The sequence below is a fragment of the Denticeps clupeoides genome, chromosome 19 (assembly GCF_900700375.1).
Source record: "Denticeps clupeoides chromosome 19, fDenClu1.1, whole genome shotgun sequence".
NCBI classification, from domain to species: Eukaryota; Metazoa; Chordata; class Actinopteri; order Clupeiformes; family Denticipitidae; genus Denticeps; species Denticeps clupeoides.
The window spans coordinates 18381685-18403205 of NC_041725.1; the positions used below are offsets into that span (position 1 = coordinate 18381685).

At 51.1% G+C, this 21521-nt stretch overlaps 1 protein-coding gene across 4 annotated transcripts in view; it reads left to right on the forward strand.

Moving 5' to 3' along the window:
- The first annotated feature begins 3524 nt into the window (after positions 1 to 3524).
- The window catches only part of lrrc8db (leucine rich repeat containing 8 VRAC subunit Db), a 78023-nt gene continuing 60026 nt past the window's right edge, over positions 3525 to 21521 (forward strand). The window contains exons 1-3 of one of the 4 annotated variants that reach the window (XM_028962719.1): positions 3525 to 3736; positions 11929 to 14474; positions 14572 to 15476. In XM_028962719.1, the coding sequence (XP_028818552.1) occupies positions 11931 to 14447 (2517 nt within the window). In that variant the 5' untranslated portion in view covers positions 3525 to 3736; positions 11929 to 11930 and the 3' untranslated portion in view covers positions 14448 to 14474; positions 14572 to 15476. Of the gene's footprint in view, positions 3737 to 11928; positions 15477 to 21521 lie in introns of those variants that run through there. The other 3 variants (XM_028962720.1, XM_028962721.1, XM_028962718.1) reach the window with 3 other exon arrangements.

Here is a 21521-nt window from a genome sequence, read left to right on the forward strand (position 1 = left end):
TACTTTCTCCCTGGTGACTGTTCTGTTGCTCTGGACACAATCTTCTTCCGTCTTGTTCATTACTCTGAACGTGAATGAGTTGGGTTTATTGTTTGCCTGGTATTAATAACCTAGAAGTGCGATTCATTCAGGAAAGAGTCCGAGGGACGTTTAGAAAGAAAGAAGTGTCCCCGTCTCTCATCGTAGCCCGAGGGACGTTTAGAAAGAAAGAAGTGTCCCCGTCTCTCATCGTAGCCCAAGGGACGTTTAGAAAGAAAGAAGTGTCCCCGTCTCTCATCGTAGCCACGGCCTTTTGGAGGAATTTGATCTTCATGTTTTGGGCTTTCAGATATGAAGCACGTCACCCATTTCACTCCCATGAACATGAGAACAGTGCGGTCCTCCGGGGACATCGTGTCGCTGTCTCATCACCGTCACCTCACCTGGCGTGTGTATGTGTGTGTGCTTTTCATGCCAGGGGACAAATGAGACCGGGTGCTTACAAATTGAAAAAAACTAATAATAAATCCCAGGACCCTCTAGCCCACGTTCCTGCCGGGCCACTGTATACGTGGCCTTCCCGATGTCAGCGTTTTCAGAGCTGGTGACGAGCAGGATCTCCAGATGTCACCTTTGTTGGTGACCGTCGTGTCCAGAATACTCGCTCTGTTCCGCGTGGGGTCTACGACTACGAGTGTTGCACCGCTCTCATGCATTAATGCATGTCTGTGTGTATTTAATTTATAATCATGCACATGACACACAAGGCCTGCGAGGTCTGACAAAGATTCAATTTAAAAATAAGTCATATTTACTAAAAACCGAACTTTACAATAATTCATATCTCCAGACCACCTCCAGTCTGCCTCATATCTCAACAACACGAATGTGCCGGTTCTCTCTGTGGTCCACGCCGATCTCCCTTTGCAGAACTGTGGAGAACCTCAGGAGCTCCAGGAGTTGCGGTGGCGCAGCCAACTCTCCAGCCACCTTCTCCGGAAGGGAAGGTTTGTTTGAGGCTCGCAAAATCGGGGCCTCCTGACTTGGTTCTGATCTCTGTTCCCAGAAGAGGTGGATGAAATGGCACCTTCCAGGCTGGAGTCCTGGTCTCTCTCGCTGTGAACGTTCCGGAAGGACCTCCCGTCTCCTCGTGGGAGCGTGTACCTGCAGGCGTTGGGGACGGCCAGGCTGAACCGCGAGGAGCGCCTTTCATCCCGCGCCGGGCTGACCAGACGGGGAGCCGTAAATCACCGGCGGTTTGGGACGCGCCGCGGCGTGTCGAGTTGTGAACTCCGGACGTGCGCTGCGGTGATGGCACACGCTGAACGCCGCGCCTTCTGGGCCGCGAGGCAAAGCGACTAAAAATAAGCGCTTTGTGCCGTTCGGTGAGTCAGCGGCGCAACAGCTTCTGTAACATCAGGCCGTGAGTCAGGCGCTTTACGTCTCCGTTAAACCAACATTTTGTTCCGTAAATATCTTCTTTTTCACATTATTGTTATTATTATTATTATTATTACAATATTGTAACGTTCACACCATGTTGGAGTCGCCGGTCCACCTAGTGCGGAGATCACCGGAGGAACCAACTGCTCGAGGACGTTCGGTCTGGCCTCACCGGCGAACCCCGCGTACTCTGCATGATGACGGTGCGCGCGTTTCGTCCACGTAATGACACGGACCCAGTCATTCCACCATAACCAGTCCCTGTCCCAGACACCCCAGTCCAATGTGTCTCTCTGAGCAGCTCTAGATCCGGGTTCCTGGCACTGAGCTGCTGCTGAGACGAAACAGCACGATACGGGTCCCATCGTCCACCAAGATGGACCGATATTACCACAATGGACATTTAGAAAGGACATTGAAACCTACTACTAAGCACTGTCAAGTACCTTTTAAACATGGACTGGTCCTTTCTCCAGCTCACCAATGTTGGACAAATTTTTCCTTGGGAATTAGTTTATTGGACAAACCAACCCTTCACCGGCCCCGTAATCAGAAGGTTGTCGGTTCGAATCCCGAGCCGCCAAGGTGCCACTGAGCAAAGCGCCGTCCCCACACACTGCTCCCCGGGCGGCCTGTCATGGCTGCCCACTGCTCACCAAGGGTGATGGTTAAATGCAGAGGACACCTTTCACTGTGTCACCGTGTGCTGTGCTGCAGTGTTTCACTTCACTGGACGGGGTGTCCCTCTTTCCCAAGTCTCCATGAGTTTTTCCTTGTCTACAGAAGGGTGTCGAAGCCCTTTGAGACATGCTGTACGTGGGCGGAGTAAGAAACAAACGTTGTTGATCCTCGCCGCATGTTTCGCCTCAGCACTGTACCGCGCTTCTGGTTCTTTCCGCCTTTTGCTTCGGCCGATCTGGGATTCGCGGTGACCTGGTTGCTCATTTGGCTCAGACTAAATAATGAAATTGTACGCGGTGGGGAAGGGACAATAACTCTAATTAACACGGATCTGCGGTGCATTGTCCTGTCCGCCGTTTCCCAGAATGCATCTGCCGATGATTTATTTATTTTTTTTTATAAATTCCTTTTGTCGTCGACGCTGAGGTGACATCTCGAGGAACGCCGAACCCACCCCGGAGCGAGGATCCTTATTCTCATTGCTGGGCCGCAACCGGAGCCGCTACTGGAAGTAGAAGTGATTGTTGCCGTGGTGCGCGGCACACGGCGACATTTCAGCCGCGGGGGCGGTACTTTGCTCGGCGGTTCAGGATTCGAACCGGCGGCGGTCCGATTACGGGTCCGCCTCCTCGCCCGCTTTGCACGCTCGACACTTTTTTGCATATCAGCCGAGAAGACTGACTCAGCAGCCGGCACCCGTGGCCAAACCCCCCTTTATCTCTCCAAAGGCAGTGGCAGAGTCCCATCTAGTCTGAACTGGCTGAAACCTGCCCTACACACACACACACACACACACACACACACACACACACACACACACACACACAGAGCAGCACTCAAGTGCCAAGAAAATTCCCCACACAGGCCGCGCCAACGTTCCGGCGTGGAACGTGCCATTCGCCTTGTCACCGTGCATTTGGCTCACGCGCCCAGAAGGCAACGACACGGAAAAGATAATAAATAAAATGCGAGGCGGCCGGTGCGGCTCCACGCCACCGGCAGGCCCGTCCCGCGGGTTAATCATTCTGAATGTTCCGGTGCCCCGGCAGGACGGGTCCTTCCATCCTCACGCCACTCGGAGAAGAAAAAGGGACGAGGACGCCGAACACCTTGTCTCACCTGTCAATGAAACACAGGTACAGGCCGGACACGAGTTCCGTGGCCACTGACACCTACTTTTACATTTACAGCATTTACCAGACGCCCTTATCCAGAGCGACTTACAATCAGTAGTTACAGGGACAGTCCCCCCCTGGAGACACTCAGGGTTAAGTGTCCTGCTCAGGGACACGATGGTAGTAAGTGGGGTTTGAACCTGGGTCTCCTGGTGTTATGTAATATAATATAATGCAGGATGATGATGATAAACTGCGCGAATTACGTGTCGGGTGGAAGTGGCGCGACAGTGACCGCTACTGGCGACGTGCTCCGGTCGCGCCAGAGTCGCCTCGTCGCCACATGCCTCACCTCCGCCCGGGAAAGTTTCCCGGCGCGGCCGGCAGGTACCGACGCGCCCCGGCGCGACTTTAAGCGCCGCCCCCCGCCGCCGCGTCCGCGTCCTCGACCTGCGACCCGCGGAACTGGCGGAGATGTCGGATGCGCGGCAGGTTCGGCTCTGAAGACCCACGTTGAGGTAACGCGGCGTGTGCGCGCTTTATTACTATTATTTTTAGTATTATTATTATTATTATGAGTATTATGATCAACGTGCGCGAGAACCGGCGCAAACCGGACCGGCCTCGTCGCTCGCGCGTTATTCCTGCGCCGGGAATAAAAGGGCGGACGTCGCGCAGCTGACGGGGACCGCTGGCCGCCGGAAGCTTCTGGAAAGCCGCAACGCGGCCAGGCGGGACGGGGCCGGACCGGACCGGACCGGACCGCGGCGTCGCCCCGTTCGCGCCGCCGCCGCCACAATGGCGCTGGTGCGCGTGTGAGGCGGAAGACGCGACGTAGCGCGTCGCGACCCCACGCAGCGCGCCGCCCGCGGACAATACAGCGGGATTTTATAACCGGCGTCGCCCCGCGGACCCGCGGCCTCCTGGTCGCGTCATTTCCTGTTGACGCGGCGGCGCGCCACGTGCTCCGGTACCTGCCGAAGGCCTGGACCGGGGTTCTGGTTCAGGGGTTTAGGTCCGGGGTTCTGGTTTAGGGGTTTAGGTCCGGGGTTCTGGTCCGGGGTTCTGGTCTGAGGTTCTGGTTCAGGGGTTTAGGTCTGAGGTTCTGGTCTGAGGTTCTGGTCCGGGGTTCTGGTTCAGGGGTTTAGGTCCGGGGTTCTGGTCTGAGGTTCTGGTTCAGGGGTTTAGGTCCAGGGTTCTGGTGCAGGGGTTTAGGTCTGGGGTTCTGGTACACTGTTTAGGTCCAGGGTTCTGGTTCAGGGGTTTAGGTCCAGGGTTCTGGTCTGAGGTTCTGGTCCGGGGTTCTGGTTCAGGGGTTTAGGTCCAGGGTTCTGGTGCAGGGGTTTAGGTCCGGGATTCTGGTTCAGGGGTTTAGGTCCAGGATTCTGGTTCAGGGGTTTAGGTCCGGGGTTCTGGTCTGAGGTTTAGGTCCGGGGTTCAGATCCAGGGTTTATATGGCAGGGTCGGCAGGAACGGTGCCATCTGCGTGAGGAGCGCCATGTCACATGAAATGGCGTCCACGGGCTTTCCTGACCTGGTGGTGACCTCAGCCCGCAGCCACCACATGATGACACGCCAAGACCTTCAGGCCTGACGGAGCTGTTCCGTGGCGGCCTCAGCCAGGGGGACATATGGTGGTCCTGTAGTGTGTTCCGTCCTGATTGGACGAGGTCAAAGTCACTTCCTCGTTGGCCAATGAGATTATCTGTTGCATAGTCGTTCAGGCGATGACCTACTTTTGTTCGCTGGAAAGAAAAAAACCCAGTTTGAGGTTAGACCAGGTTACCGGTTGGAGTCATTTCTTTTGTTAACCACCAACCGACAGCACCCGCGTTACGGCGCCACGTTTCCGCCAGTCGTACGGTGTGTAAACCAGTACGGGGCGAGCTGATCATCTGCGCCGCCCCACGTCTGGTTTTGGGACGTTAATGATGGGACGTCTGCTCAGCTTGTGAGGCCTCGTTCTCAGGGCCCATTTCTTATTGAGAGAGAAATTATTTCTAATTAGACCCATTCTGTGGGTTTTTTAAAGACGCGACGCGGTAGCGTGTTTGGTAAAATCTGGTTCAGCCGAAGCGAGCGTGGGGAGCGGTGAACGTTTCGCGACCCTCGTCTCCCATGAAACGTTAGGATGTAGAGTCGGTGGTCTCTCGCTGCGCCGCGTGACCGCGCCGTCGGTTGGTACTAGTGAACCATTCAGAGAGGAGTCGGGCGGAGTTACGCGGCCCAGGCGCCGCCACTCATTAACCAAGAAGTGGCAGCAGCGCCGGCGGGACTGATGTCAGCAGACTGTACGCACGTACAAATACTATATATATATATATATATATATATATATATATATATATCATGGACCCAAGGACGCTTTACATACGAGATTTAAATAGAAATATGTACAGTCCAGGCCAAAAGTTTGGACACCTTCTCATTCAACGTGTTTTCTTTATTTTCATGACCATTTACGTTGGTAGATTCTCACTGAAGGCATCAAAACTATGAATGAACACATGTGGAGTTATGTACTGAACAAAAAGTGGAGACCTGACCTCCACAGTCACCGGACCTGAACCCAATCCAGATGGTTTGGGGTGAGCTGGACCAACAAGTGCTAAACACCTCTGGGAACTCCTTCAAGACTGTTGGAGAAGCATTTCAGGTGACGACCTCTTGAAGCTCATCGAGAGAATGCCAAGAGTGTGCAAAGCAGTAACCAGAGCAAAGAAACTAGAATATAAAACATGTTTTAACTTATTTCACCTTTTTTTTGTTAGTGTACAGAACTCCACATGTGTTCATTCATAGTTTTGATGCCTTCAGTGAGAATCTACCAACGTAAATGGTCATGAAAATAAAGAAGATAAAGAAAACACGTTGAATGAGAAGGTGTCCAAACTTTTGGCCTGGACTGTATACATATAAACACACATATTCACCCAGAACACAAAGGTTCATTAAACAGAAGAGTTTTGAGATCAGACTTGGAGATGGAGGAACGGAAGTGATCATGGAGAGTTCCAGACCTGTGTGGCGATGACACTGAAGGACTAACGGAGGGTGAAACGTCTGACGTACAAAGCGCGTGTTCTTTCGTGTGGCGTATCTGATGTACACACAAATCCGTCATGGATCCTGCGGTGCAGTGACAACACGCATCAATATCAATATTCTATTCACGTGAACATTTCTGCCGTTCTACAGAGCGCATTAATATCAGTCGTGACGGGGACCTGCTCGGGGACACGATGGTAGTAAGTGGGGTTCGTAGGTCAATATGAAGAAATCCAACTCTGGCCCGGGTTGCCACACACAGATCCGGGCCTCCTCCTCCAAACGCGAGTTGAGCAAGATGACAGGCGGACTTCCTCTTCACAACGCGGGCCCGGGCCGGACAGAGTGGTCACGTGACCCGCCCGCTGGTTTAATCGCCACTGCGGTCGCAGCAAAACCTTCCAGAAGACTCTGACACGCGCTCACTGCACCGGGATGCGGGTTTATGGTTCCAGGTCCGTCACGAGAACAAAAGGCCAATAAATCACACATTTTCTGTGAAGTTACGAGTTGACGCCGTTTATCGACTTTACAAAATGTGACTTGGGAACACTTATATACAGTACAGGCCAAAAGTCTGGACACCTTCTCATCCAACGTGTTTTCTTTATCTTCATGACCATTTACGTTGGTAGATTCTCACTGAAGGAATCAGAACTATGAATGAACACATGTGGAGTTCTGTACTTAACAAAAAAAGGTGAAATAAGTGAAAACATGTTTTATATTCTAGTTTCTTTGCTCTGGTTACTGCTTTGCACACTCTTGGCATTCTCTCGATGAGCTTCAAGAGGTCGTCACCTGAAATGCTTCTCCAACAGTCTTGAAGGAGTTCCCAGAGGTGTTTAGCACTTGTTGGTCCAGCTCACCCCAAACCATCTGGACTGGGTTCAGGTCCGGTGACTGTGGAGGTCAGGTCTCCACTTCTTGTTAAGTACATAACTCCACACGTGTTCATTCATAGTTTTGATGCCTTCTGTGAGAATCTACCAACGTAAATGTTAATTGACGTGTACTGAATATCAACACAAATGAGCTGAGGTCGTGCATGAGACGTAACGCTCCAACGTAACGCTGCGTATCTGCGATGGTGGCCGATAGAACGTTTATTAGCTGCCGCTACATGTGACATTTAAACAAGGTTACATGCGGACATATTTCCCATATAAACTCATAAACTGAACATGAACGACACCGACACGTAATCAGCCTGAACTGGTCACCCTCGCTAATTGCCCCGCCCCATCAATACAGTCGGGACCCTGCCTGTCCCCAGTATCGCTCTGAATGGGGGACGGGCCGCAGAACGTCGTGCCAGGAACCCCGCGTTCCCCGGGGAGCCGGCGAATGTTCAACTCCCGGCTGAGCCGCGCGCGGTGGGCCGTGTAAGCTCCGGCCCTTACGTAACGCGTATCAGCGCCGATGGACGGCTGCCATTTTGAGCCGATTCTCTGGGAACGTCCTCGGCCCGTTCTGTTGGGTAAATAAGGCGGGATGAAGTCACTCGCGCTGGCCGAGCCCGGGTAGAAACGTCACCCGCTGCAGTCTGTAAACTTCAAGGCTCGGCGTTATATGGCCGACCGCGGGGCTGTGAAGTGGCTCGGCCGGGTGGCATCTGACGAGCTTCCCAGGCGCTCGATTAGCGCGCAGACGGGCAGATGTTCTCCACGAGGACCGCGGTGTGCCGACGTTCCTTCCTCCTCAACGCTCATGCCGCCGTCCGTCCGGACGAGCACCAAGGCCGTGAAATAAAGGAACGTCTCGGGAGCCAGATGTGTCCTCGATGTAGGTCCATGTGGGGACGTACCGGGATTCAGGATGGCGACATTTTTAAAGCGTTATTTTATACATGTATTTGGATAGGCATGGAAATGCTGTTAGTCATTTATAACTGAACTACAGTCACTCATGAACCAGAAGACCCAGGTTCGAACCCCACTTACCACCATTGTGTCCCTGAGCAGGACACTTAACCCTGAGTGTCTTCAAGGGGGACTGTCCCTGTAACTACTGGGTGGTAGTAGCCTAGTGGGTAACACGCTCGCATATGAACCAGACGACCCAGGTTCAAACCCCACTTACTACCATCGTGTCCCTGAGCAGGACACTGAACCCTGAGTGTCTCCAGGGGGGGACTGTCCCTGTAACTACTGACTGTAAGTTGCTCTGGATAAGGGCGTCTGGTAAACGCTGGAAATGTGAACATATTTGCTTGTGCATATTTGATAAATGAAGGAAATGGACGCGGTCCATTCAGCGGCCGAGTCGTGATATTTGGACATTTTTTCTTGGACCGGACCTATTGTTCTGGACAGGAAGCCTACACCCCGCTGGTTTTTATTGATTTTGAAAGAGGATCTTCGTATTTTTTTGTCCGGCTGCAGGCTGGTTGTTGCGTGAAGTTTCGGCGTTCCTAGTGGTCATCATATGTTTTAATAAATTTGACTTTTTACTTAATAAATGTTATTTTTGTTTAAAGCGCCGGTTGTTCAAGGCTGATCTTTGGTCCGCGGTGGGCGGCTCATTCCTCCTGCTCTGCTGTGGGAAACTGCCGGTCTGCCGTGAGCTGCCCTTTATTCCGCTCATGACTGGTTGGCCAATAAAACGTCTTTTTTTCTCCTCCGCCCCCATCCCCCCTCCTCCCGGCTGCTTCGGAGCGCTCCGGTTACGGCAGCTTCGCGGGACTCCATGCAAAAGAGACGATGGCGGTTGGGAATGTAAACTCTGCACCTACAGAGATTTCGATGCGTCACGTCCAGTAGATATAGAGTCCCGGGATGTTTGGTGGCCTGGTCTCCGTGGCCCCGGTGACCAGCTCGGCTATATTCATTTCACGCATGCGGACAGCGTTCCGGCGTTTTCATTTAACGAGTCGCCTGGCGAAGTCTGCAGGCTGCAGACATCATGTTTCAAAGCTAGTCAAGGGTGACAGTAGCCTAGCGGGTAACACACTCGCCTAAGTCCCAGGTTCAAACCCCACTTACTACCATTGTGTCCCTGAGCAGGACACTTAACACTGAGTGTCTCCAGGGGGGGACTGTCCCTGTAACTACAGGCTGGTAGTAGCCTAGTTGGGTAACACACTCGTCTATGAACCAGAAGACCCAGGTTCGAACCCCACTTACTACCATGGTGTCCCTGAGCAGGACACTTAACTCTGAGTGTCTCCAGGGGGGGACTGTCCCTGTAACTACAGGCTGGTAGTAGCCTAGCGGGTAACACACTCGCCTAAGTCCCAGGTTCAAACCCCACTTACTACCATTGTGTCCCTGAGCAGGACACTTAACCCTGAGTGTCTCCAGGGGCGGACTGTCCCTGTAACTACGGGGTGGTAGTAGCCTAGTTGGGTAACACACTCGTCTATGAACCAGAAGACCCAGGTTCAAATCCCACTTACTACCATCGTGTCCCTGAGCAGGACACTTAACCCTGAGTGTCTCCAGGGGGGACTGTCCCTGTAACTACCGACTGTAAGTCGCTCTGGATAAGGGCGTCTGGTAAATGCTGAAAAGTTAGTCAAGCTTATGAGACACGGATACTGGGACGCGTGCTGGCCGCACCTGAAGGTGGTGCCGGCGCAGGAATTGGGTGGGTGAAGCAGGCAGAGGCCTGTCGTGCCAGGCTCTTCCGTCATCAGATGTCTCGCTCCGGCCGACCGCGGACGCCGTTCAGTGGGACGCTCTGTCCGGAATTTGCCCCGTGTCCATCACACCAGCTTCCTGTGGCCAGAATAAGCCGATCCGAAGCACACACCCAGGAAGGAAGGAAGGGAGGGAGGCTGGAACATCGCCGATGTCTGAAATGATGAGCACTTTTTACCTATTAGTACTTATTCTTGCCATGATGGTAATAATACTTCTTATTTGCATTTTTGGGGACCGTGTACAGTATTAAACAGAATTGTTCTACGCAGCAATATATTGATTTATCCTGAACATGCATTTGTTAATAGAATGTATTATAGTCTGGAAATAATTAGGAAATGCAATAAAACCTTTTCCTTTTATGTGCTCGAGATAAGACTTGGTTTGTCTCCATGTGGCCGGGCCCAGATGCAAGCAGTCAGATAGTCGCTAATTTTGTTGGTTGGTGTTTAGGCGGAGCATTAGTGTTGTAATTAGTGTAATTACGGACGAGGACGGGGGACAGAGGGGTGCGGAGACGGCCTTCTCGCTTACGGGGGTAGTTACATTTGTGCATGCGCTGCCGGCGAGAAGATTTACGGGGTGCCTTACATTTTATACGCAGTTACGGGCGGCCCCGTGATCAGAAGGTTGCCGGTTCGAATCCCGATCCGCCAAGGTGCCGCTGAGGTCCCCTTGATGAAGGCCCCGTCCCAAAACACTGCCCCCCGCGGTTCCGTCATGGTGCCCACTGCTCACCAAGGGTGATGGTTAAATGCAGAGGACACATTTCACCGTGTCACCCTGTGCTGTGCTGCAGTGTCTCACAATTACAATAACGTCACTTTCACTTCACTTATACATTTTAGCACAAAACTAAAGACGCAGGACTACGAAATAACACCCGTGAGGTTATGTAATAAACGGAAAAAGCTGAAGATTTTCGTCTCTGGGAGCTTTTGCTGTGATGGCAGCATTTCACCCTCTGGTCTTCTCTCCACCACCTCAAGTTGGACAATCGTGGACTTTCTTAACTGATTCCTGAAACATTCTTCACTTTGTCCTCATACTAATTACATTTCTTCATCTTAGTCTCCATAGGAGCGCCCAAACGTTCCACCGGGCTGTTATTACCAGGCTGAATTGGATTTAGCCGTACCTGTCCGGTTGGCGATGATAAAATGTGAACTGATGAAGGTCGGCGTGCTCGAATAAAGCCTTGTGACGGGCTTTACGTTACGCTCGACGCGCCAACATCAAAGTGAGGGAACTCTGGCAGGATAAGCGGCGGGACGGAACAAAGTGGCGAGTCGACGGCGGGCCGAGGGGAAGGAATGCGATTGCTAATACGTGAGAGCAAGCAGAAGCCTGCCTTAAACAACCTTAGCGCAGGAAAATATGCAGGGCCGTGCGCTCAAGTCCTTCCTGCTTCCCTGATCTTCCCTTTTTTTACACTTCAGGAATTCCCTAATGAAAGCAAGTTCTCATGATCTTTTAACCGAGTCCAGGGCACTGAAATGCTCCCAACACCTCCATCGCTGGAGATGTTGTCAGGAAAATGCCCGTCTTTGAGCCATCAGAGTAATGTTCCTGGGGTGTCGGGAGTTCCCACAGTTCTTGCGGTTATTCTGGCCCTTGCTCCGACCTCAACGATCTCCCGCTGTGAAATCTGTTATCCTTCCCTCTGCGTGTCTGTGTTTCCCGCCTATCGGTCTGGGTGTTGAGAACTCCGTATTTCTCGCGTTGTCTCTTGCATTGTTTCTCTTTATCTGGGTTTTTGTGTTTTTGTTTCTGTCCTTCGGTCCTCTCCAATAGTGGGATACGTGATCTGTTCGCATCGATACTAGGAGTCGGCAACTTGAGATTTTATAAAACATTATCTTAGGCTCACATGTCTCATATGTCTCATATGTCCCAGCATCACTGCTACATTTAATATTTTGAATACTGACCCCCCCCCCCCCCCCCCCCCCCCCCCCCCCTTGCTGTCATGCTATATGTCATGATCTGATTGGTTTCTTTTGAATTTTCTGTCGTAGGAATGTTTACCCTCACTGAAGTTGCCTCTCTCAATGACATACAACCAACCTATCGCATCCTGAAGCCATGGTGGGACGTGTTCATGGATTATCTTGGCGTCGTCATGCTGATGCTGGCCATTTTTGCCGGGACAATGCAGCTAACCAAAGACCAAGTGGTTTGCCTTCCAATTCTGGAGTCTCCAGAGAGCCACGTCACGCAGCCGGAGGCGCAGGTCGGGTCGGAGGCTGGAAAGGGCAGCGTTACGCTGAAACCCACCACTGGCACGTTAAAGGACCAAGCGGATAGCAGTGTGGTCCAGAACCCCCACGCACAGACACTGGCCTTGGGGCAGCCCGTCCCCACTGGGGTCAAGACGAACATGGACTTCCAGCAGTACGTTTTTGTCAACCAAATGTGTTACCACGTCGCCCTCCCGTGGTACTCCAAATATTTTCCCTACCTTGCACTCATCCACACCATCATACTCATGGTGAGCAGCAACTTCTGGTTCAAGTATCCAAAGACCAGTTCCAAAATCGAGCATTTCGTCTCAATCCTGGGAAAGTGTTTCGAGTCACCGTGGACCACCAAGGCGCTGTCGGAGACGGCCTGTGAGGACTCTGAGGAGAACAAGCAGAGGCTGACTGGTCCTGCCACCTTACCAAAGAATTTTTCCACAAGCAGCGAAGAGGGAAGTCCTAACCAGTCCACTCCAATGCTCAGCAAGTCGGGGGTGAGGTTCTCGGCCGAAAAACCGGTCATCGAGGTTCCGAGCATGACCATCTTGGATAAGAAGGATGGGGAGCAGGCCAAGGCCCTCTTTGAGAAGGTGAGGAAGTTCCGCGCCCATATCGAGGACAGCGACATGATCTACAAGATGTACGTCGCCCAGACCGTCATTAAAACCTTCAAGTTCATCTTGATCCTCTGCTACACCTCGACGTTCGTCGCTTGCATCGACTTCGATCACGTCTGCCAGCCCCACATAAAGCATTTAACCGGCTACACAAAGTTCCAGTGCACGCACAACATGGCGTTCATGCTAAAGAAGCTGCTGGTGAGCTACATCACCATCATATGTGTTTACGGCATGGTCTGCTTGTACACACTCTTCTGGCTCTTCCGCCGATCCCTCAAGGAGTACTCGTTCGAGAAGGTCCGAGAGGAGAGCAGCTTCAGCGACATTCCGGACGTCAAGAACGACTTTGCTTTCCTGCTGCACATGGTGGATCAGTATGACCAGCTCTACTCCAAGCGCTTTGGCGTCTTTCTCTCCGAGGTGAGCGAGAACAAACTGCGCGAGATCAGCCTGAACCACGAGTGGACATTCGAGAAGCTCCGGCAGCACGTCACCCGCAATGTGCAGGACAAGCTGGAGCTCCATCTCTTTATGCTCTCGGGCGTCCCCGATGCTGTGTTTGACCTGACCGATTTGGAGATACTGAAGCTGGAGTTGATCCCCGAGGCGAGGATCACGGCAAAGATCTCGCAGATGATCAATCTCCAAGAGCTGCACTTCTACCATTGTCCAGCAAAAGTCGAGCAGACCGCATTCAGTTTCCTCCGCGACCACCTCCGGTGCCTTCATGTCAAGTTTACGGACGTTGCTGAGATTCCCACGTGGGTTTACTTGTTGAAAAACCTGAGGGAATTGTACTTGGTGGGAAACCTGAACTCTGAGAATAACAAAATGATAGGTCTGGAGTCCCTCAGAGACCTTAGGCATTTGAAAGTCCTGCATCTCAAGAGCAACCTCACAAAAATTCCGACCAACATCACAGACTTGTCTCCTCATCTCGTCAAATTGGTGATCCACAACGATGGTACTAAACTTCTGGTACTGAACAGTTTGAAAAAGATGATGAACCTGTCCGACCTCGAACTGCTTAATTGCGAACTGGAACGGATCCCCCATGCCATTTTTAGCTTGACCAATCTCCAAGAGTTGGACTTGAAGTCGAACAACATCCGTACCATCGAGGAGGTCATCAGCTTCCAGCACCTCAAACGGCTCACTTGTCTCAAGCTGTGGCACAACAAAATCATTAACATTCCGCTGTCAATAAGCCACGTGAAGAACCTGGAGTCACTCTACCTTTCCCACAACAAACTGGAAGCTCTGCCAGGTTCCTTGTTCAGCCTCCTCAAGCTGAGGTACCTGGACGTCAGCCACAACTCCATTGTGGTGATCCCGCCGGAGGTGGGCTTCCTCCAGAACCTTCAGCACTTTGCCATCACAGGCAACAAGGTGGAGGTGGTGCCCAAGCAGCTGTTCAAGTGCACCAAACTCAGGACTCTCTGCTTGGGCAACAACTGCATCTCCACGCTCCCAGAGAAGGTCGGCCAACTGGTGCAGCTGACACACCTGGAGCTGAAGGGCAACTGCTTGGATCGCCTGGCGGCCACGCTGGGCCAGTGTCGGATGCTGCGCCGGAACTGCCTCGTCGTGGAGGACCACCTCTTCGACTCCCTCCCGTCGGAGGTGAAGGAGGGCATCAACCAGGAGTCCGGCGTCGCCTTCGCCAACGGGGTCTGACCGATCATCTCGCCTGGCCACCAGCAGGTGAATGTTTTATAAAGAAAAGAAAAAAAATGCTAATATGCATGATATTATACGGAAGCATGACGGCCAGTGAAACACCAACGGTGGATTTTTACAGGAGAGCGCGGGACCCTGAACAAAGACGGAAAAACTGAGGAGTTGATACCAGGGATATCCACCACTTCTGGAGAGATTTTGTTTTTCATTATTAATATTATTAATATAATTATTGTTATTATTATTTATACGTCGTCCTGCTGAATTTGCCGGGCTTCAAGAGAAATCTTAGCATGTCCACATGTAGCAACTCCACAGGTACTCGGCCAACCATCTCGCATCTCGTAAAGCATCGCGGCACCGTGCACAATTTTTGCCGGCGGCCCACTTTCATTTCTTCGCTGTTTGGGTGTTAATATTAGTGAAAAATTACTGACTAAACCAACCCAACGTGGACGTTTTGGTAAAAGCGTCCGCTCTGCCGTCGTGTTGCCAGGTCGGTGGTTTTCACCCCCCACGCCTTTTTTTTTCCCACTTTATAAACCTATATTCTAGTAGGTCCATGGGGATACGGGGCAATCCTGTTAATTTAATTTCATCCTTTTCAGTGTTTTTTTTTTTTTTTCCTACATATCACATCTCCCCTGGACTTTTTTTATGGAACCGTACGCGTCTAACGAATGTCTGATCTTCGTTTTTTAACGTGCACTGTGGAGCTGCCTGAGGATGAGAAGAAGCCTTTGTCCACGGCCGAGGAGGCGGACGTCGTGGAGAGCCGAGCGCGCTGGACAAAAGCCGAGCTGTTTCCGTGTCGTCATTTCATTTTGTCCCGACGTCAGTCCCGGGCCACTTTGGTGGACTCATGTCGGCTGTTGACGTCCATCTTTAATTCTTGTGGTGTTCTTTTTTTTTTTTTTTTTTTGGAGGGGGGAAAAAAATATCGTTTTTTTTTTATATTTCTGTAATATGGAGCTCCATATGCACATCAAATCTACTAACTAGTTTATACTGTTTTATGATTAGATTCGAACCACTTGCCTTTTTTTTTTTTTTTTTTTAAACGTGTGTTTTTTTTGTTGTTTTCATTCCTGGGAATTCGTAGATCCGCGCCGTTTTAGGTTTTTTTTCTGTTTAGGGTCTCCTGTTAAACGCCCCCAGTTTGGGCACGTAGTGACAGTTGGGGATAAATTGCATGACTTTGGGTGGGTGGGGGGGGGGGTGGTAAACCTTCAAAGCAAAAGCACTGGACATGAAGTATGCGTATGTATTTCCAAAGTAACCATTCCTAGCACAAGTTCGGCATAAGAAGGTCACCGTCACTGCCCTCAGGTCCGAGGATCTCTAGAGAACCAACACGTCCCTCACTGTCGGATGATTCCACTGAATATTTTCGAATAAATACAGACGAATCTGATGCGTGTGGAGTAGGGTGTCTTGGATCTTGGAGCGTTTTAACGTCAGCATTGCAACACACACACACACACACACACTGCCAGCGGCTAGAAACCTTTTCACGGGTTAAGCACAGCCTGTTCTTGTATGTTCCGCTTAAAGAAGTGAAACCAACGCTTCCTGAGGAGATCCAACCTTGCTGAGAAGTAGGAACTGAGGCCGAGTCTGATTGGTCCGAAACGGAAACCCGCTGGCAGCGTCTTCGGCCCGTCTGGAGGGAGCAGCAGGTTTTTTTTTTTTTTTAACCAGAGCTGTTCAGAGCCCTCTTAGGTGGGTGATTCCTTCTTATACGCATCTAAATACTATATATACATATATATAAAATTTCCCATGCTTTAACTACATGCATCTATAAAAAAAAAATGATACGAGAGCGCCCTCTGCTGTTAAGACGAGGTTAAAACGGAATTTTTAAAAGAGTGAGATGATCGTTTACTTGTGAGGTTACTACTTAAATGAACTCATAGCGCCATCTAGTGACGTATCTGTAGTGGCCGTGAGCAATAACCACTCTAGATTCGTCTGGCCCGTTGCACGATTTTGGACGCTTGTGAACATTTTACAGGGCCGTGCTCCGTCCATTAATTTTATTTACTTTACTTTACTTTACTTTACTTGGCAGACGCTTTTATCCAAAGCAAGAGGACTAAACCAGCAATTCTCATTCGGTTTCTACAGATTTTGAGTTTACAAAACTGAGAGCCCTGATAAGGCCGAACTTGTCAGGAATTTACTGCATCAGAAATTGAAGTGAGATAAAAATGCAGAAAGCAAGTTAATGCCCTTTCCAAGCTGCATTGAACCGACACTGAACGTGTGGAATGGAAGGATTATGGATTTATCGAAGGTGAGTTCTGGGCATCGATGTCCCTATGTCCCAGCGTAGATATCTCATCACTTTAAACACACTTCTTCTATTAACTTCTGGATGATCAGATGCCTCAACCCATGTAAATGGGTGAAATATAATTCACTCAGGATTTTTTGTGATGTGATTTAGTGGCCTCAGTAAATATGCATTACGATTTATTTATTATTTACGCCACCTCTGAATTAATAGATTTTTCAGTTCAAGCAACCCCGCCCATCCCAGCTTTGTGATCATTTAATTTAATAAAGTACATGAGTGGAAATGATGGGTTTTTGCCCTCCAGGCTTGCCCTATATGCAGCGTGGTGCCCTCTACAGGTGTAACGGTGGCATTGGGCAGCTCTGGTCCCGGACACCTTTTCTCTGGAACAGCTTCTACATCAGATGAAAAATACTAAACGATTAGTTATGATGCTTGTATCTCCAGGACGGGACAGTTTTGACGAACGTCTTGCCAGAAAAGAGCAGAAAGGCGGCCTTCTGCAAACAGCGGGCCTGTTATCAGCGGGTTATGGCAGCTCCTGTTGTTTCTAGATTGCGTCGGTAACGTGAGCAAACAGCAGTTCCTATTTCGGGGGGGGATATACGAGCTGGTCCAGGCCCAAAACAAATACGATCATAATTAGCAAATTGTCGTGCGGCGCTATAAAGGGCGACCAAAGTAAATCCTGTGGCAGAGTAAACGTGCACTTCCTTTTTAAAAGCCGCACTTGTGTGGGGACGACAGGAAGCTGATAAGCAGAGTATTAGTTCAGCGTGTAGCGCACATCAAGAAATACAGAGCTGTGCATCTACACGTATGTATTTACTTCGTTGACATATGTGACCTCTAGAGGTCACCAAGGGGTTGTGAGTTTAGTCTCAGTCTTGCCTTTCGCGTCAAGCGATCTGGTCGTTTTAGTCTCATTTTAGTCACAATTATCCAAGACTATATTAGTCTGGTTATGAAAATTCAATTGTATTCTAGTCTCTCTTTTTTTTTAAATAAAGCAGATCTATTTATCCCAGTACTGAGCAGAATAGACAAAAACAACATTTTTGTTTTAGTGAAACGCATGTCATAATTAAAACAAGGTTCTCTTATTATTACATTATTTTTAACGTATTGACTCAAGAATACTTGACCTCCATTTCTCTCCGTGTTTCGCGACGCATGTTCGGTTTTCTTTAACTCTTCACTGTAAAGAAAGTGCGTCCAGAGTTTCTCCCGGACACCTGATGACCCACCAGAAGCATTTACAGCATTTACCAGACTTCCTTATCCAGAGCGACTTTCAATTAGTAGTTACAGGGACAGTCCCCCCTGGAGACACTCAGGGTTAAGTGTCTTGCTCAGGGACACAATGGTAGCAAGTGGGGTTTGAACCTGGGTCTTCTGGTTCACAGGCGAGTGTGTTACCCCACTAGGCTACTAGCACCCAAAAGTGAAGTGATTGTCACTTGTGATACACAGCAGCACAGCACACGTTGCACACAGTGAAATTTGTCCTCTGCATTTATCCCATCACCCTGAGTGAGCAGTGGGCACCATGACAGGCGCCCGGGGAGCAGTGTGTGGGGACGGTACTTTGCTCAGTGGCACCTTGGCGGATCGGGATTCGAACTGGCAACCTCCTGATCACTTCCTTAACTGCTAGGCCACCACAAGCATTCTGAAATCTAAGCAGAAGTGACGTCACACCGGAAACGGAAACGCCGAATAATAACAATAACACGATTAAACGAGAGGAACCAGATCCAGGGTGACGGCACCCACTCAGCTAGACCCCTGGCACCTTACGATGAAAAGTGATCATGGAATGAAGTCGGCCATTTAAAAATCTCGTCCATTGTCTGTTCGTCCTCCAGCAGAAAGAGGGAAGGTGGAAGATGCTCAGCGTTGTGTGTGTTTGTTCTCGAGCCCACTGACCTTCAGGCAGGGACGTGGACGAGGAGGACCCACTGTGCCGGTGTCACCGGCGATGCGGCCAGACCAAGTGCGGTGACATTACCGGTGAGGATCTCAGCTTTGTATAAGCTGTGCTGACCTACTTTTATCGAGTGTGTGTGTGTGTGTGTGTGTGTGTCATGTCTGCCCCTGTTTTGGTCACCTGTGACTCCTGATGGCCTCGCCGGTGATAAACAAGGCTGCAGGATCACTTTCCGATGCGAAATGGTGCTGAACAGGCCAGACTGCGGCGGCCTGAGCGTGCCGGACAGGAAGTGGCATGACGCTGACGGGAAGTGACACCGAGCGAGCCGGCCCCAGATCCATTAACTCGGGCCCCGCTGGCACACGCGTCCCCCACCGTGACGCTAAGCCCGCCCGACGGCCGCCCTGTTATGACGATCAGGTCAAGTGGACAGGGGCGGGCCATTATTACCGTCCCTCCAGGAGACGGCTACCTCCTGACCGTCCCCGCTCCTCACTCCCACAAGACGGCTGCCGTCTTCAGCCCCTCCTCTCGTGGGCACAGCGACAGGAGCAGCATGGCCGCCGCCCCGGCGGCCCGACTCTAACGCTGGCGGTACGGGCCGGGTTCGGGGGCGTTGACGTCTTCGCCGGAGAGACGGGGAGTCATTGCTTTAACGACCGCAGATTTTGGGGTTTCGGCTGGAACGTGACAGCGGCGGTTCACCTGTGAGCGGACGTGTCTGGAGGGAATAATCTACTCATGTCTACTGTTAACATCGCTGCTGTTCCTGGTCACTGAGTGGCTCTTTATTCGACGGTTCGCTCCACGAATCGTCCGGTTTCTCCATAATCATGATCTGAAAACACCACGATTCACCATCTAGAACCTTATAGTATAGATTAGGCTATATGTCAAAAAAAAGTTGTAAAGAAATAGCTGATTAAACCTCATCATTTACATTTACAGCATTTATCAGACGCCCTTATCCAGAGCGACTTACAATCAGTAGTTACAGGGACAGTCCCCCCTGGAGACACTCAGGGTTAAGTGTCTTGCTCAGGGACACAATGGTAGTAAGTGGGATTCGAACCCGGGTCTTCTGGTTCATAGGCGAGTGTGTTACCCGCTAGGCTACTACCACCCTAGTACCACCATCGATTCACCATCTAGAACCTTACACTTTACTTCACTTTACTTGGCAGATGCTTTTATCCAAAGCGACTTGCAAGGTGAAGACACCAGCAATTCTCATCAGGTTTCTATAGATTTTGAGTTACAAAACTGAGAGTCCTGATAAGACCGAACTTGTCAGGAAACATGCTGAGAGTGTGTGTGTGTAAGTGTTGGATTCGTCTGAAATACTTTTTGAACAAGTGGGTTTTCAACTGCGTCTTAAAGGCGGTGGTAGTCTCGGCTAGTCGAATGGAGCAGGACAAGTTGTCCCAGCAGCCAGGGACAACGAAGGAGAACAGAGTGGATTGGGACCGGAGACCCCGTGAAGAGGGGATTTTCAGTCTGGTTTGGTGTGCGGATCTGAGAGGGCGTGCAGGAGTGTATCTGGCTAGTAGTGTGTTGGTGTAAGAGGGAGAACTTCCATTTACAGCCCTGTAGGCAGCATCAAGGATTTAAACTGGATGCGAGCAGCTACCGGGAGCCGGTGGAGGGAGGCGAGGAGAGGCGGGACGTGGGTGTAGATTATATGTAAAAAAGGTGTAAAGAAATTGCTGATTAACCTTATCCTTAAACCTTTTGCTGATTAAACCTTCTTTAATCCACTTTAAGTATGTACTTATAAAAATGTATATCATGAATAGAGAATCTGTGAACCTCTCCGTTTCCTTGCCGTTTTAGGCCGAACGAATCAAATGCGTTGTGTCTGTGGCCAGCAGACCTGCTTCGGCCGGGCTTTCCGTATGATGGCAGTGAAGGAGCCATTTGGCCAGAAGATACCCGAGAGTGCACTGGGCTTCCGGAACGTTTTCAATGTGGCGGTCCACCCCTCCACGCATGCCGTGTCTGGGGGCCGGTGCAGACGTGGGAGACGTGTAGACATTTGTTCCTCCGCTGCTGGCCCTGCGAGGCGGGCGGCTCTCCGGCGCCGGCACTTTGTAAGCACTTGCGCAGATGATAAACCGTAATTATGCTTTAATGATTTCTGCAGGGCAGAATCCCTCGCCGCCGCCCCCCCCCTCCACCGCAAATTAAGATGCATTTTGAGAACGTTTGGTGATGAAACGCTTCGCTGTGAAGTCCACTAATAGCCACACGCAGCTCTGGCAGCTTTGATGCCCGCTGTCCTGGCGCTGATGGTTCCCGGGCAGCCGTCTCGGCTGATTGGCCGTAATTGGGACAACTTGCTTCCCCCCCCCCCCCTATAAAGGGCATCTGTGGCGTGACTTTGACGGCTGGGTTTCCTCCCCACCTCGGCTGCCGCTCGGAGTCACGGTCCTCCTGCTCCCTCCCTCCTGCCCGGAGCCCACGGGCGGTGGGGGGGGGGGGGGGGGTCTTGTCACTTATTAAAAGGCGGCTGTCACCACAAAGTGACAGATGTCCTGATGCGATCTGGCTGCGTTCGTTGGCCTCCACCCATCTTGTTAGTACAAACACACACAGTTCAGGGGGGAACACGGAGGTTTCGCCGGCAATGCCTGCGAGAGCAGGAAACAGGGGGGGGGGGGGGTGCGAAAGAGAGGCGGCGGTGGCACAGGCCTGTTTTCTAATAACTGTTATATTCGCCGCTCGCTGGATCTTCCAGAGGAGCCGTCCCTGTCGCTCGGTCCCCCCGACCTGGTTATGGAAATGAGGGGGCGCCTGCACACACCTGACCCCCCCCCCCCTTCCTCCTCACACCCTC